This window comes from Delphinapterus leucas, chromosome 13 (genome assembly GCF_059928025.1).
Source record: "Delphinapterus leucas isolate spDelLeu-1000000601 "Yukka" chromosome 13, BTC_Dleu_Yukka2, whole genome shotgun sequence".
NCBI lineage: Eukaryota > Metazoa > Chordata > Mammalia > Artiodactyla > Monodontidae > Delphinapterus > Delphinapterus leucas.
In genome coordinates this window covers 60,265,979-60,282,664 of record NC_143141.1, presented here as the reverse complement: position 1 = coordinate 60,282,664, position 16,686 = coordinate 60,265,979, and the positions used below count along the sequence as shown (strand labels likewise).

General features: G+C 39.1%; 1 protein-coding gene across 2 annotated transcripts in view; it reads left to right on the top strand.

Moving 5' to 3' along the window:
* The first annotated feature begins 362 nt into the window (after positions 1 to 362).
* EML4 (EMAP like 4) overlaps positions 363 to 16,686 on the top strand; it is a 155,182-nt gene continuing 138,858 nt past the window's right edge. Inside the window, exon 1 of one of the 2 annotated variants that reach the window (XM_089923231.1) lies at positions 363 to 631. In XM_089923231.1, the coding sequence (XP_089779357.1) occupies positions 607 to 631 (25 nt within the window). In that variant the 5' untranslated portion in view covers positions 363 to 606. Of the gene's footprint in view, positions 632 to 15,156; positions 15,657 to 16,686 lie in introns of those variants that run through there. The other variant, XM_089923233.1, reaches the window with a different exon arrangement.

The following is a 16,686-nucleotide window of genomic DNA, read 5'->3' as shown; positions in this document are numbered from 1 at the left end:
CAAACGTAAGCTCCGATGGGTCTCCGCGCACTCCCCAGGGGCTGCGAGGAAAAGGAATCCCTAGAAGCTCCTGAGGATCCCATGCCGGAGGTCTCCCCTTATCCCCACCCATTCGGAAGCAGTTTCAAGCACCAAGTCCCAGGCCCTCAGCAGGCCCATCGCGCAAGCGTAGCCACCCCTCCCGAGCGCGGGGGGCGGAACCCGAAGCCGAGGCAAGGTGAGAGGGAAGGGTCGGGAAGACCCCGCCTCCGGGTCGTCACGTGGGAGGTGGAGTCGGAAGCGTGACGGCGTACGCAGGGGTGGAGCTACCGCTGCGCGCGGGCGCGGGGGCGGGGCGCGGCGGGGCGCTCGCGGCTGCTGTCTGGGAGGGAGGCCGGGCAGGCGGCGGAGCGGCGCGGCGCGGCTCTCAACCTGACGGGGAAGTGGTCCGGGCGTCTGCGGCTGACTGCCCCGTGGTGGACGGACGGACGACGGAGGCGGGAGGTGGGAGCCAAGCCGGGCGCCCGAGAAAGCTAGCGGGTCAGGCTCAGCGTCGGCGACCCTAGTCGGTCCGCTGAATGAAGTGCCCGCCCCGCTGAGCCTGGAGCCCGGCGCTTTCCCCGCAAGATGGACGGTTTCGCCGGCAGCCTCGGTGAGTACGGCTGGGAGTCCTCCCTCTCCTGCGGAGGGTGGGAACCTTGTTCCCTCCACACGCAGCCCGGGCCTGCTCTCCACCCTGCCCCTGGGGATGGCCGCACTTCCACTGCACATGTTCCCCTCGAGCCTGCTGCCCCTCTCCGGGCTCCGGTGGACTCAGAACCCCTCCCCCCATGCCAGCCCTCCTCAGCAAGACCCTCCTTTCCTCCCAGCGTCCTCTTCAGTGCGGGGCCCTTCTTCACCGTAGTGGGAACCCCTTCCCTCAGCGCGGCCCCCCAAAGCTGGTACAGCTCTCCCCATACACTCACGGCTCCCCCCACCTTCGGGGTTAGGACACCTCTTTCTCAAACCCTGACCCCTTTTCTGGGTACAACATTCCTCCCCCTTCCCACATACCGAGCTCTCTTTCAGGTTGGGGACACCCCTTACCCACGCAGAGGCTCCCTTTTAGGGAAGGGACCCCCATTCCCTCTTCAGGAGGGGGGCACTCCCCCCCGCCCCACCAAGTATTCACTTTAAATTTGGAGTCTTCTTTTAGGTATTTCTCAGAGTAACTGACAACTTCCCTTCACTCCCTCCACTTCTCTGAACATTTTGCAGTGGTGGAGAGAACCAGAAGCACTGAAGCATCATTTGCCTAATACAGGAAAGGAAGAGGTGCATCTGTGTTGGGGGACCCTCTTTATTTTTATTTATTTATTTTAACATAAGTGGGGTTTTAAAAATTTATTTATTTTGTTTATTTATTTTTGGCTGTGTTGGGTCTTCGCTGCCGCGTGCGGGCTTTCTCTAGTTGCAGCGAGCAGGGGCTACTCTTCGTTGCGGTGCATGGGCTTCTCATTGCGGTGGCTTCTCTTGTTGCAGAGCACGGGCGCTAGGCACGCGGGCTTCAGTAGTTGTGGCTTGCGGGCTCAGCAGTTGTGGCTCGCAGGCTTAGTTGCTCCGCAGCATGTGGGATCTTCCTGGACCAGGGCTCGAACCCGTGTCCCCTGCATTGGCAGGCGGATTCTTAACCACTGTGCCACCAGGGAAGCCTGGGGACCCTCTTTAAAAGAGGAGTGAAAGCAGAACTATGTTTGCTGGCTCTGCACGCATGCTGGGGAGAAGTAATCCTGCCCAGTTAATCCATAGGAAAGGGGGCCTCTGACAGGGAAAGAAAGGATTCTCCATTTTTGGAATATGTTGTCTTTGTGGATTGGAGGAAGGGAAGTAGGCTGAAGTATCCTTTCAGTGTTCCCTTTCACCCAGATAAAGGTAATAAATTTTGTAACTGGCCAAGGGAATCAGAACTCAAGGCTGGTACTCAGTCCCCTATAATCTCTGTCTGGAATTACTATTCTTTGAGGCCATTGGAATCTGGTTACTGTAAAGATTGAGCTCAGCTGTCATGATGGTGAGAGAAAGTTTCTGCTTTGGCTGATACTGCAGTTAACGTGATACCTGCTGCTGGATTTGTATATTGAGTATTTTATGTGGAGGTAGATTGTATTCAGACGCCTTTCTTTGCATTTCTTGATAATAAATTCCTAGTTGGTTAATGTTCATGGATCAGTGCATAATCTGGCCATAGGCCATACTTTATTCAGACACACTGAGATTAAATGGGTTTTTAAAAATCTAGACTTCCCTGGTGGCGTAAAATCTAAAATAAAAAAGTAGGTTAAAGAGCAATGGACCCATTATAGGTATTAAATAGTAAAAACCATAATTTTGGCCTTGACTTTCTTTGGGGAAAAACACACACACTTTCTTTGGGAAACACACACACAAGTACTTTGAGAGTGGAAATCCTAAAATAGGAGGCAACTGAGTGTTACTCTTTCCTCCCCAAAGGCACCTGTTGTCCATTATCTAACCTTTGATGTCTTACAATTCCTTACATTGTGAAGTTGTTTCATTCTTGGGCTCCTTTTAAAGAGGGATCAACTTTTCACTGCTTTTTTTTTTCTTTAAGCCTTATGCCTGGATTTATTCTCTAATCATATTGGACTGAAAGGCTTGTCCTTCATGTTCACGAAGAGGTGATCATATACTTAGCCAAAAAACTGAGTGTCTTGGGGGATGTGGTGGGACTGAGATATCTCTGAACTGTAGGCTCCTCAGCCTGTAGGAATGGTGGGATCACTGCTCAAATTAGAATCAGCTTTTACTTCTTTCCTGTTGGTTCTGAGGACGTCGAAGGCTTGCGGAAGCTTCATCTTCTGTGTTTTGTGGGAGTCTTTCTCACTAATTTAAGTTTATTTTGAAACAGTGGATATCCTTGTTAAACAGCTATCCCTTCTTACCCAGTTCATGAGGCAACTGATAGGAGAGACTGAGAGATGAAGATGAATTTTAGTTGAGGCTCCCACTTTTCATCAAGAACATTATAGCTGACCCTGGTGTTGAATTTTTTTATTCATTTGATAATTTTTTTATTTATTTGATGCCATCCTTGGATGGTACCTTGATGAGACTTCCTTTCTTTAAGTATGGTGTTGGTCAGGAGCAGGGGATATACCTGTATTTAAAGAGAGGAACCTATGTCAGCTGGGGGGCAAGAAATGGTTCCTGGCAGTATTTTTGGAGCTGCTTCTCATGAAGATACTTCTCAGCAGGAGCTCTGTGCTTTCTCTTTCTGTCCCCCTTGAAAGAGTAAAACTAGGCCCCATCTTAATTGAAACCTTAAAGAGTTGGGAGTGAGGGAAGGGTAACGCTGGTATATTTTATTGGTAGTCTTTAAACGTAGCTTTACCCAGCTCTTGCCAAATTGCTTGTTTCTGTTCCCTGCAGTTCATTAGTCTAGAGCTTAGAGTTACATTGATCTTTATTTTATCATCACGAGAGCCATGAATGTAAAGGCAAGCTCTTATATTCTAGTAGATGTTTAAAAACCTTTTTTAACCAAACAAGAATTCAAAACATGTGAAGTTTTTCTGGGGTCACAAGTAGTGAAAACATTTATTCTCAAGGAAGTATATGTGTGTGTCTCCTTTTATATACTAGATGAGTTCTTGAAAAAAAGTGTAAGAAAACTACATTTTTATAAGCAGGAAAGCTCAGTGCTTTGTAAACAATGGTTATAGAGAAGCTGATTATTTAAGGGAATGTTATGGTGCATCATTTCATAAAGTGAAAAACTTTTAAAATTCAAACTGTACCCTTGATTGTTGTGTGTTTAGATAAGGAAAACACTATTATGTGCATTTTATAAGATGTCTAATGGCAATTAAAACTGTGTGTAGTGGTTTTGAAATCACTGAGAGGAACGTTAGGTGATTGTCTGTGGGTGATTGTGTTATGTGTTCCACATAGAAATCATATACCTTTTGTATTTTGTTTTACATAAAAACAACTAAAGGATGCTTTTAATCTCTACAGCTGATGAATTTCAGGCAGTTTGGCTGGCAGGTGGTGGTACCGTTTACTTCAGGCAAAGTGTCTTTTAGTTCACGAATAGGGTAATATAAAAAAGCAATACTTTAGAAACAATTTTTTTTTAACTTAGTGAGGGGAAAACAATCTATCTTGATGTCCTGCCTGCAAATCAGTTTAGAATACACACACATACATGTACAAAACATATATACAGTAAATATTTTAAATCTCAGGTCTATGTGCAAAAGTGGGAAGCTTGATACAGCTTTTTTTGTTGATTTTCTTAAGGCAGGGGTTAGGTGCATTTCATGCTTAGTTTTTTTAGCATCTCTTTTTCATAATAAAGGTTTTAATTTTAAGACTTGTCTTGGGATTAGCCTACAGGTTTTGTCTGTGTTTATGCTTTAAAGAAAGCGTATTGTTAACCACATCAATTTTAACTTTTTCTGCCCCAAAGGTTAAAAGCAAAACTCCAAAACTTCTTTTTAAAGAAAAATTGTAGTGGATGGAATTGTAGTGTTAGTATAAGAAATGTAACAGTCTCAGTGCAGTAGTAGTATGCTTCAGTTTATGAGATATTTTAAAACAATCTCTTTAACATCACAATATTAGAACTTATTTCTCATCTCACGTATACTCTTGCTTTCTTAAAGGAACAGTGTAGTATATGATTTTTAAATATTAATCTAGTCTAAAGCATTCTGTATATATTTATTCATATAAAAATGTTTCCCATGTAATAATATTACTTGGGGAATGTTTTCTTAACTTTTAATTTCTTAATGGTGGTCTCTTGAAGGGCTCAAGATAGGCTTACGTTATAATATGGCATGAGTAGTAACTCGTACATCTGTAACATGAGTTAGCTAGAGTATTTCTTAATGTGTACCTATTTTTGTGACATTCTTATTGCCCTTTAGGAGCTTACTGTCTGGTTTTAAATACATATCTAGAGATTAAAGTACCAGAAATGGGAGTTGAAGGGGGAAGCACCATTTAGAATGCAGTGCTATGTATCAAGCGTGTAACTTCTGAGAGACAACGTTTGGAGATTCTGAATCTATCTCTATAGAGACTGGCCTTTTAAAACCATGAAATAATTTATTTAGAAGTCCAAATACTAGGGAATGATATTACTAGGTCTTTTTCTGCTTTGTATTTAAGTGTGAATAGCATGTAGGACAAGTACCGTATTAATTTTATGTATATGAGTCCATTTCTATTACATGTAAAACTTCAATATTTGTTCATAAGAAATATGACAGGGCTTCCCTGGTGGCGCAGTGGTTAAGAATCCGCCTCCCAATGCAGGGGACAAGGGTTCAAGCCCTGGTCCGGGAAGATCCCACATGCCGTGGAGCAGTGAAGCCCATGCGCCACAACTACTGAGCCTGCGCTCTAGAGCCCGCGAGCCACAGCTACTGATGCCTGCGTGCCTAGAGCCCGTGCTCCGCAACAAGAGAAGCCACCGCAATGAGAGGCCCATGCATCGCAGCGAAGAGTAGCCCCCACTCACCACAACTAGAGAAAGCACGCACGCAGCAAGGAAGAGCCAACGCAGCCAAAAATAAATTTAATTAATTAATTAATTTAAAAAAAAGAAATATGACAACATTTTGATTTTATTTTAAAATTTATTTATTTATTTATGGCCGCGTTGGGCCTTCATTGCTGTGCGGGGACTTTCTCTAGTTGTGGTGAATGGGGGCTACTCTTCATCGTGGTGCTTGGGCTTCTCATTGCACTGGCTCCTCGTTGCGGAGCACAGACCCTAGAGCACACAGGCTTCAGTAGTTGTGGCACACGGGCTCAGTAGTTGTGGTGCACGGGCTTAGTTGCTGTGCGACATGTGGGATCTTCCCGTACCAGGGCTCGAACCCGTGTCACCTGCATTGGCAGGCGGATTCTTAACCACTGTGCCACCAGGGAAGTCCCAACATTTTGACTTTAAAATAGATGGATTCTAAAACTTTAAAATAGTCTAAGGAAATAATGTGCTTCCCAAATCTGTAGTATATTTCTATGTCTCTGTGTGATATCTTGTCCTATAGTTTTAACTGTCACTGTTATAATGCTTTAACTTTGCATATTGCTTTATAGTTTACAAAACTTTATCTCATTTTATCTGCACACTAACCTTGGGAGAGAAGAAATTATTTCCTCTTTCATAGATGAGGAAACTAAGGTTCAAGGAGTTTGCAGTTTTTAAAAAGACTATTCAAATCCAGATTTTTATTTTCCTTTTCTTTTTTTTTTGGTGGGGAGCCTAATTTGTAAGGTTTGTATCCAATGAGAACACAGTACAAAAGAAGAAAGAAAAAGAAATTATCTTTTGTTCTAGTTTATCTGTATTCAGCTGACGTTATCATGTTGATGTACTTGTTTTTACTCTTTTCCTATGCCTCCTTTTTTACACAGTGAAAATTATACTGTAGATATAATTTTGCATTCTGGTGGTTTTTTCATTAGATCCTAACCATTTTTTTCTTTCTTTTTTTTTTTTGGCTGCATCGGGTCTTTGTTGCCTGCGCGTGGGCTTTTCTCTAGTTGTGGCAAGCAGGGGCTGCTCTTCCTTGCAGTGTGTGGGCTTCTCATTGCCATGGCTTCTCTTGTTGCAGAGCATGGGCTCTAGGCGCGCGGTCTTCAGTAGTTACAGCACGCGGGCTCAGTAGTTGTGGCATATGGGCCCTAGAGCGCAGGCTCAGTAGTTGTGGCTCACGGGCTTAGTTGCTCTGCAGCATGTGGGATCCTCCTGGACCAGGGACCGAACCCGTGTCCCCTGCATTGGTAGACAGATTCTTAACCACTGTGCCATCCGGGAAGTCCCCATTTTTTTCCACTTGAACTCAGATTTTTCTGATGGGGTCCAATGTTCTTTTCCTTACACTATTACTGACACTTTATAACCCACTTGTACATTGACTCTAACATACCTGAATCTGAGCTCCTCATCCTCTAAATCAGCTTCTTTTTCTTATTTTCCACTGTCTGTAAGTATCACCCAGCCTTGAAATCTTAGAACCATGTTTGACTCCTGGCCATTTTTGCCTACCACATTAAAATCTAAGACTTATCAATCCTTGTCACCTTTTCCCATTCCTTACTTTCCTTTTCCACCACCACAGTTGAAGTCCTTATTTTTCTGTGTTTGGATTATTGCATAGCCTCAAGAATCTCCACTTGTCTATAATTTGTTGTGTGTGTGTGTGTGGGAGCTTCAGACTAATTTTCCTTAGTGCTTTGACTCTCCCATTCACTCTTTCAGATTGCTTCATTGCCTTAATGACTAAATTCAAGCACCTTAACCTTGTTGTCAAGGGTCCTCCATTATCTGTTTCTACTGTCTTAACATGTTCTGGCCTAATTGACCTATTTCTTTTTCCCCATATTTGATTGGCTTTTTTCCATCCCTGTGACTATTCTCTTTTGAAGTACCCGTCAAGGCCCAACTCAAATATTGTTTCCTTTCTGAACACCTTTCATTATTTGTTCTCTTTCATTCCCAGCTTAAAATATTCACCCTTGAACTTTTAACATAAGAACATTTTTAGGGCACTTATCACAGAATATTTCTTCTCAAAAGGTAGAAGTAATTATTACAAGTCCTAAAATTATTGTAAGTCTTATTTCCCCAGCCAAATTGTAAACCCATTGAAGGCTGACACTCTTATGTGTTTTTGAAATCTCATAGCAGAGCAGTGGAGATTTCATGACCCTATAAAATTGGGGGAAAATATGATAGGCAGCTTACAACCTTCGCTCTTACCATGGTTGCATAAAAAAATAATAACTTGAAGACCAAAAAAATTATCATACACAATCTCAGAATCCTTTAAAATATTAAATAACTCTTTATGTTCTTGTTTTCTTCTTATTTCACCTGAAATAAATGAAAACTTTCTTCCGGATTTTTTTGGGAATATGATAAAGAACTCTGTGCCAGGTTCTAGGGTAGTGTTTTTCAAGTGCAGGTCTTGTGCATCACCTATTAAGGATTTAGAAATCAATTTATTTGCAGTCAAGACAAATACTAAAAAGAATGAGGAGGAAGAAAGAAAGATTATAAAATATTGGTGCTTTGCATGATATTGCTTTAAGAAACTTAATTTCAGTTTTATATGTTTGCCTTAGATGGCAGTAAAATTTATTTCTTTCTAGGGGTCACAATCAGATGAAAGGTACACTTTTAGTGTCTGTTCCCTATCTTTGAGAGACTAGGTCGGAGGGCTCACATATATATATATATATATATATAAATGTGGATGAACAATGAGAAGTAGTTATAATGAATTGTGCTGTTTTTGAAAAGTTTTTAGAATCTGAATATGATTAGAATATAGTTAATATCAGTAGCAGCGAAAGTATATCTATAGTTCTAGAATCAGTGTAATTCAGGCAAACTCCATATGTGGAAATGTGGCTTTATGAAACTGGTAGGCTAGGGTATGTTATTTACTTTGCAAAGCATTCACCATATTGTTTTCTCAGCTTTCCTGATGGAGTTGTATGTGTCTTGACTGGTTCTCCACCTCATTAGCTTTACAAAATCTATCCAGTCTCTAAGGCATGGCTCAGGTACGCTTGTTTTTTCTGGAAGCTGCACCTAATTATTCTAGTGTTACATTCAAACTACTGCACTGTAGTGCTCCTAAAGTAGAGGAGACCGAGTGCTTACACCTGAGGGATCTGAGAGTGTAGCCAGAAATTGAGTCTACTTAACTTAAAAATTCATATGATTATTTTGCAACCATTATAATAAAGATTAGTCCAGACAGGAATCATTGGTAGATGCTAAATCTCTGGGGATATTTTTGATGAGGAGCAGAATGTTTGCATGGTCTTAAATATCTCCCCATATATTGCTTAGTAGTTACAAGGGGAAAAAAATAGTAACTCTATACAGTGATGAAATCAGACAGCACCTTGAGTGCATGATCAAAATAAATAGCACCAGTGGACATTGTGTGCCTCTGAATGTGATGCCTGCGAAGAACACATCACTTATGTAGTTCGCCAGCCGGGAATGCATAACCTGGATGTAATCCTGAGGAACATTGAACTCCAAATGGGGAACATCCTGTTTTTTAAAAGGGTAGGGGGCGAGACTGTACTTTTTTAAATGTTAATATTATAAAGACAAAGAAAGGCTGTGGAAATGTTCCAGATTAAAGGAGACTAAAGAGACATGACAACTACTTGTAGTACCCGATTCTAGAATGGATCTTGTATTAGAGGGGGAAATGATATTAAGGATATTATTGGATCATTTGGCAAAAATGGAATATGGATGGTAGATTAGATAAAGGTATGGCATCAATGTTAAATTTACTAAAGTTGGTAACTATCCTAAGGTTCTGTAAAATAATGTTTTTATTCTTAGGAAATACACACTGAAATTTTTAGGAATAAAATGCCATGATATATAACCTACTCTCAAATGGTTCAGAAAAAATAATGTAACATGTATATATGTTTTATATATATATACACATATATGTATATATAGAGCTATGTATTTACGTGTGTGTATATTTGTATGTTTGCGTAGAGAGGAGGAGGCAGGGTGGAAGGATGCTCTTATGCAAGTAATGCAGATGAGTAAAATGTTAACAATAGATGAATTTGGTTAAAACTGTACAGGTGTTTTTTTGTACTATTCTTGTTCTTACAGCTTTTCTGTAAGCTTGAAATTATTTTTAAATGAGAAGTTTTTAAAAATCATATGAACTTTGCATTAAACTCCAAAATATTGCATTTTAAAAATAAAGAAATAGTTCCTCTCCCAGAAAATTCCAGGCAAGCTCTTGGGATAAAACTGCAGCTCCAAGAATATGTTCCATGTATATCATGTGGTTTCCTTTTATCCCTAGGCTTCAGTTTGAGAAACATGCCTCTGGGCCAGAGACAGCTGTGGTTCAAATTTAGTCGACAGACATGTTTTGTTTGGCCCTTTTGAGTGTGTTAAAAATTGGGAAATTTCACATAAAAATCTGCATCTTTGGTTTCTCTTGAAAAATGGAATGATATTGCCACTGTGGACTTGCATTCCAGATGATATATACTCACTGAGTGATGCGTCAGGTAAACAGCCCCAGTCCTTGCTTTATACCTAGCTTGTTTCAAGTATTTACCTTATTGCCTGGCCTCTATAGGCATATGTTTGCAGCCTGTATCTTGCCCAAGAGGTGTTGGGAGTGTCTTCTTTGTGGTCATGGCAATTTGAGAATTAAGTTGTTGAAATGATGCCCTAACACCTGCTAACATTTAAGTGTATATATCCTATAAACAAGGACATTCTCCTACATAACCACATTACAATGAAGAGAATGAGGAAATTAATATTGATACATTACTATTTCACCCTCAGACCCATTCAAGTTCTGCTAATTGTTTTAATAATGTCTTTTATAGCAGAAGGATCCAGTTCAAAATCAAATGTTGTATTTAGTTGTCATGTCTCTTTAGTCTCTTTCAATCTGGAACAGTTCCTTAGTCTTTCCTTGGGTTTCATGACCTTAATGCTTTGCAAGATTGCAGGCCAGTTGTTTTGTAGAAAGTCCCTAAATTTGAGGTTTCCTCCTGATTAGATTCGAGTTATGTATCTTTGGCACAAAAGCCACACAGGTGAAGCTGTGTTTTGTCTCATTGCATCCTATCAGGTGGCACACAGTTTTGATTTGTCCCATTCTGGTAATGGCCATTTTGACCATTTGATTAAGGTGGTGTCTGCCAGGCCTTTCCACTGTAAAATTACTTAAAAAAAAAATCTTTGTAAGGGCTTCCCTGGTAGCACAGTGGTTGAGAATCTGCCTGTCAATGCAGGGGACACGGGTTTGAGCCCTGGTCTGGGAAGATCCCACATGCCACGGAGCAACTAGGCCCGTGAGCCACAACTACTGAGCCTGCGCGTCTGGAGCCTGTGCTCCGCGACAAGAGAGGCCTCGATAGTGAGAGGCCCGCGCACGGTGATGAAGAGTGGCCCCCGCTTGCCGCAACTGGGGAAAGCCCTTGTACAGAAACGAAGACGCAACACAGCCAAAAATAACTAACTAACTAACTAAATATATATACATTTTTTTTTAAATCTTTGTAATTAGTGTTTTGTAGGAGGTACTTTGAAACTGCAAATACTCTGTTCCTCATCAGACCTTCAAATTATTGGTTTATTTATATCTGTATGAATCAGGTATCCTATTTTTTTCCAATGGGTTATAATCCATTACTATTTATTTTGATACTCAAATTGGTCCTGTTTTGGCTGTCGGCTACCCATTCATGCTGGCTTCTGTATTCTTTCGACTGTTCCCATCATTCTTTGAGGACTTGCTTGCTTTTTGACACAATAAGGTGATTCAGGTGCACAATTCAGCCCATGATAACTTGCATGTATATTTTAAGTAGGGTTCAGGTGAGATTTTTGAATTAAGTCATTTTAAGTTAGCGAACATTCTTTATGGTTCTTGTAATTTTGTAACTGCATAATAGTTTATCTTACACTTAAAAATTGTGTTAAACACATGGACTAGACCATTAATGTAAATTAGTTTGAAGGTGTTTGCTCTTAAGTGGGAAGCCCTTCAGGATGTTTGTTCTTATGTTTCTACATTTAAACAATCAGCAGTTATCTTAGAGCAAGGTACTGTTAGGTGGTGTGTGTTGTTGGGGGGCTTGGGTAAAAGAAAACAGATTTAAGCAGCAAAATCAACCTTTTTTTCCCCCTTAAAATGTTGTGATCATCTTTCCTTCTCAGTGAGTATAAATATAAACTTTAATGCATCGTATTCCATTATTTGGACATCTGATCTGCCTAAGCTGTGTATATAGAACATAATTTACCTTATTCTTGACGACTGATGGGGGTTACTATGAGCATTAGACATGGTTCTGTGCTGTAATACAGTGATGCCTCTGAGAGCTATTTGTGTAGAACTGTTTGCTCCATACATTCAGTGACCCTAGACAGTTATAACTGTCTTCCTTGCTGTTTGTCACCTAGTGTCAGTGTACTTTATCCTTTCTTTTTATTTAATTATTTAAGAAACCTCACCCATAATATTTCAGCTTATATATCTGGAAAGATGACTCTTCTCTTATTAGACCTAAAATTTGACAATAATTTCTTAATGTCAGATATCCAGCCAAATATCCCTGATTGTCTCAAAAGTGTCATTTTACAGTGGTTTGTTTAAATCAAGGTTTAAACAAGATCGTACGTTGCATTTGGTTGTTATGTCTCAAGTATTTTAATCTATATATTTCCCTTCCCTTTTCTTTTTCCCTTTGCAATTTGTTAAAGAAGCTAGACCTTTTCTCCTGTAAAGTTTAACATAAGTACCAATTGTATCTTTTGGTGTTTTTTTTTTTCAAACATGTTTCTTTTGTCTTCTGTTTATCCTTTAAATTGAAACTTACAGATTTTTATATATTTGATGTATTTTGATCTGCTACCATTACTCTTCTAAAATTTGATGCTTAGATTTTCCCATCTTTGACTTCTGAGAGTATCTTCACACTGCTTCCTGAGTCCTGGTCCTAGTGCTCTTTCTTAGCTTCCTTGCTTTCTGATGTGATAAGATGTTCAAACTTTTCTTTTACACTTCCTGTTCCAATTCTGCGGTCAGCTGTTTCTTTAAGAAGTTGTGGTTCCTGTTGGTAGGAAGTGGTACTCTAGGCTCTAGAGGTGCTCATTGTTAACTGAATTGGTTTTTGTTTCTAATCTAGCCATTCTTTTGATTTCCAATTTTAAATCTGCTGTAGGCTAGGAAACCAAATAACAAAGCTGGTTTGACGTACATAAGGATTGTTTTGGACCTCAAAAAAGAACCCAGAGATCAAGGTCTATGCCTTTTTAAATTGTATGGTGTAGCACCTACGGGGACAGAATCATACCTAATAAATATTGCTAATGTTAGTAATATGTGAATAACATAATACCAGATGTTCCTCAGAGTAAAATAATAGACTTCTGAATGAGGCCTTTAATAATAATAAAATACCTGAGCTTTTAGTTCACAAACTTGATGATATGTGCATGTTTTAAATTATAGACAATTTATGCTCCCTGTATTTTCTTTTGTTGAGATTATCTTTCTTTTGTTTCTTTTGTTTCTTGTTTTTCTTTTAGGATAAATCTTTGGATCAGTGAGGTGTTAGTATCTTAGAGAGTCAAATTATGCTATATTATATTTGTCATATTCCATAATAAGAATACACTTCTTTTCATTTAAAAACTTTTTTCCAGAGAATGTACTTCTTCAGACTTTCCAAAATGGATGAGTTCCTAAAGTTGAGATGACTTGCTGTTTTAAAACAAAACTATTTAGTTTTGATATCTGACATTTTTCCTTAAATCATTTTTTACTCTTGTATGTTGGTCTCGAGCAACTGCTTATGCTGATCTTTAAGTGACACGTTAGAGCAAATGACAAAATTTGCATTTTTCTTTGAGCCATTTGTTCCAGAAAAGTGTCAAAACTGACTTCTGTTGATGAGTGAGTGGGAATTTTATTTTATTTTATTTTTAAATTTGAAGGATATCCTGTTTTCAGTTTAGTTGGGGCATAGCCTTTGATTTTCTTTGACTGCTTTGAGTACCTCTTGGCATTCATCTTATTTCTTTAATCCTCTCCACTTTTATTTAGTGAAGATATGTTTTTTGGCACAAACAACATTTTCTTAATTTTTAGGATCTATTATTATGGGTCATTTGAGATAAGGTATTGGGGAACAAAGTTTAGAATAAAGAGAATGGCTGGGAAAGTAATCAATATTTGACTAATTTTCTTGAAACTTTTGTGAGTGCTTGTGGGTGAGATTTAATGATTATATGCACACTGTGAAATTCCTTATCTTGGTTCATTAGTGCATACTATAATGGGGCTAAGGTTATGGGTTCGAGTCTCATATAGGTCACTTTGTTGTGTGTGTTCCTGGTCATAAACACATTCATTAAGTAAATAGCTTTTGATTAGCTTCTTTGGATCATACTCTGTGCTAAGTGCAGTGGAAAATTGGTGTATGAGACACTCGAAACCCCTGCTCTCATGAAGCTTATAATTCTGTGGGGGATTCAGGCAGTATTTATTCGGGAAATATTTATTGAACGCTTGGTATGTGCTCAGCACTCTTCCAGCTATAAACATAGTCCTTATGGAGCTTATGATGTTGGCTTTTAAAATACAGAGTAATAAGGATGGCGATGGTGAAGTATAGGAAGCTTTGGAAACAAAGGAGGGCTGTCTTAAACCTCCACCATCCAGCCTTTTATGTTTTTTTCAAATGTATGTCTTTGTTTAGGGTGTAAGCAGAAAAATAGAAGTCAGGTCACAGTAGCCCTCCCAGCTCTTGAAAATGGCTTAAAGGAATGACATTTAGTTTTTTTTTCCTATTCCCGTACACCTGAGAAAATGATAAACTACCAACAGTGCTCACTTTTGTTGCAGTTTTCAACCTGTGCGGAGACCATTGTCAGCTGTGCTCTCCTGGTGTCGTCCTAATTTAAGTCAATGAATTCAATAACTTCTATCCTCTCTCTGTTATCTATACAAGTGATACTTTTCTAAGGTATTTTTCTATGTGTTTGTTGCAGTATGAGTCCTGTGATTAAATCTATGGTCTTCAGTATACTTGCTTTAGGAAATAATCATTGATGCGGCAGGTTATGGACATGGATAACTTTTTGAAAGGGAGTAGCAAAGCAAAGGCACTAACCTTTATTCCGCTGTGATTTCAGGAACTATGTCGGACACTTTTCATAAATTAACTAATAACTAAACGGCAAAAAAAAATTGTTAATTTCAGTTTAAAAAAATACCCTCAAGGGTAACTTTTAAGTAGATTGAATAAAACTGAACTTGTTATTACAGCCCTTCATCTGAGGATGATGATTATAGTGACGGACTTTTTGTGACTGAAATGAACTATTGATGCCAGTATGAAAATCTAATAATTCAGCAAGTGCTACATGCCAGGAATCGTTTTCATACTGGGAATATATCAGTGAAGAAAAGAAACAAAAATTCCTACTAAAGTATATATTATAATGAAGGGAGATAGACAGGAAGCAATTTTCATGAAATTATTCACTCTTCAGACATTATTGACTCCTGTATAAACATTGATGTCTGCATTGTTGATTATAAATATACCATCCTTTTTTCATAGAATAGATGGTGATATAGCCTGTGTGGACTTTGGTTGTGTCAGATAAGCTAAGAAAAAAGTAATTTTCGGGATGCAAAAACAGGTAGGTAAAACATTGACAACTGTGCTAAGCCTGCTTTATCATCATACATCTTAGTCACTGTATCTGATCATATGACAGGGTTTTGGAATAGTATATATACTTCTTAGATGTCCATTCTCAGATTCTTAATTTGTCCTTTTTCATATTTAAGGCTTTATTGTTTACTAAAATACTTTTATGTGTTTGGATATGTATTCCCTTGAGTTTTAGTTTTTTTTTCTTGTGGAAAAAATTAATTATATTTCTATAAAATCTTTTTTTCCTCCAGGTTAATTACTATAGATCACTGTTTATCAACCTGGATTCACGATCCCTATTCAGTTACTAAGGAGAATTCCCAGGATGCTGTGGAGCTCTCCAGACAGCTGTTTGTGGGTGGTAGTGAGGGTAGAGGCAAACAGTGGGTTGTGTGACCAGGGTGAGGTCACCTCTTTTACCTTCTGGCCCTCTTTCTTTCCGGACTTTAACACCTACTTTGGTACTTAAAGCAGTTTGGGCTCTTGCTGTGCTCTGAACAGTTGTTTAGTAGTAGCACCTATAAGGTAATGTTAGATGTTTTTTTGATGGGACTCACGGGTGTGACTGTGTCACAGCAACAACAAAAAAGTTGTTTCAGGAGTTTGAAAACCATTGATGTAGTTTTAGGCAGGTAGTTTTAGGCAATGTTTTAATGTCTAGAAATTAATGTCTTCGCATTTGATCTTTCCTGCTCTCATTTAACCTGCATGTGGCCACTGGATTATTCTTTCAATACAGCATTTTTATTGTCACTCTCCAGCTTAAAAGCTTTTTATCATTTTCAGTTTCTGTGAGATAAACTCTTAGCTTGGGCCACCTGGCTCCAACTTTACTTTTCCAGTCTCACCCCTTTTTGGGGAATGTTATGTGGATTCTCTCAGTATCCCTTTTCTTGCCTCATTTATTGCTACCTTGTTTCTTCTTATGCCATTATTTATTATATTATATATTACATATATAATATATTGACAGAGTTGCCATAATACCCTAGGGGAAATTAGGGAATTTGAAAACCAACAGGTAAGATTATGACACGTTCCTAAGAGTTGTATGAGAAAGTATCTTTAGAGCAAGGTTTTGTGAATTGTTTTCTTCTCCTGCTTATTAACCTGTTCCTTCCTCTCATCACTGGTATTTTGTATAACCCTGCATAAGCCAATCTGCTTTTTTGCCAAACCTCATTGGATTTCCTTAAAACTGAGTATATTCTGTTCCTTTGGGAATTTGGTAGTTTTGTTATCAAATACAATGCATTCTTGATAGCAGATTCTCACAGTCATTTGTTTTAAAACATCACCGAACACCTCATTATCATATCTTGATTTTAGTGAAAAAGAGTGGAACTACAGAGTAGTTTTGAGAATTCAAATTTTTAAAATCAGCTTTATTGAGCTATGGTTTACCTGCGATAAACTATGCCAATTTCAATT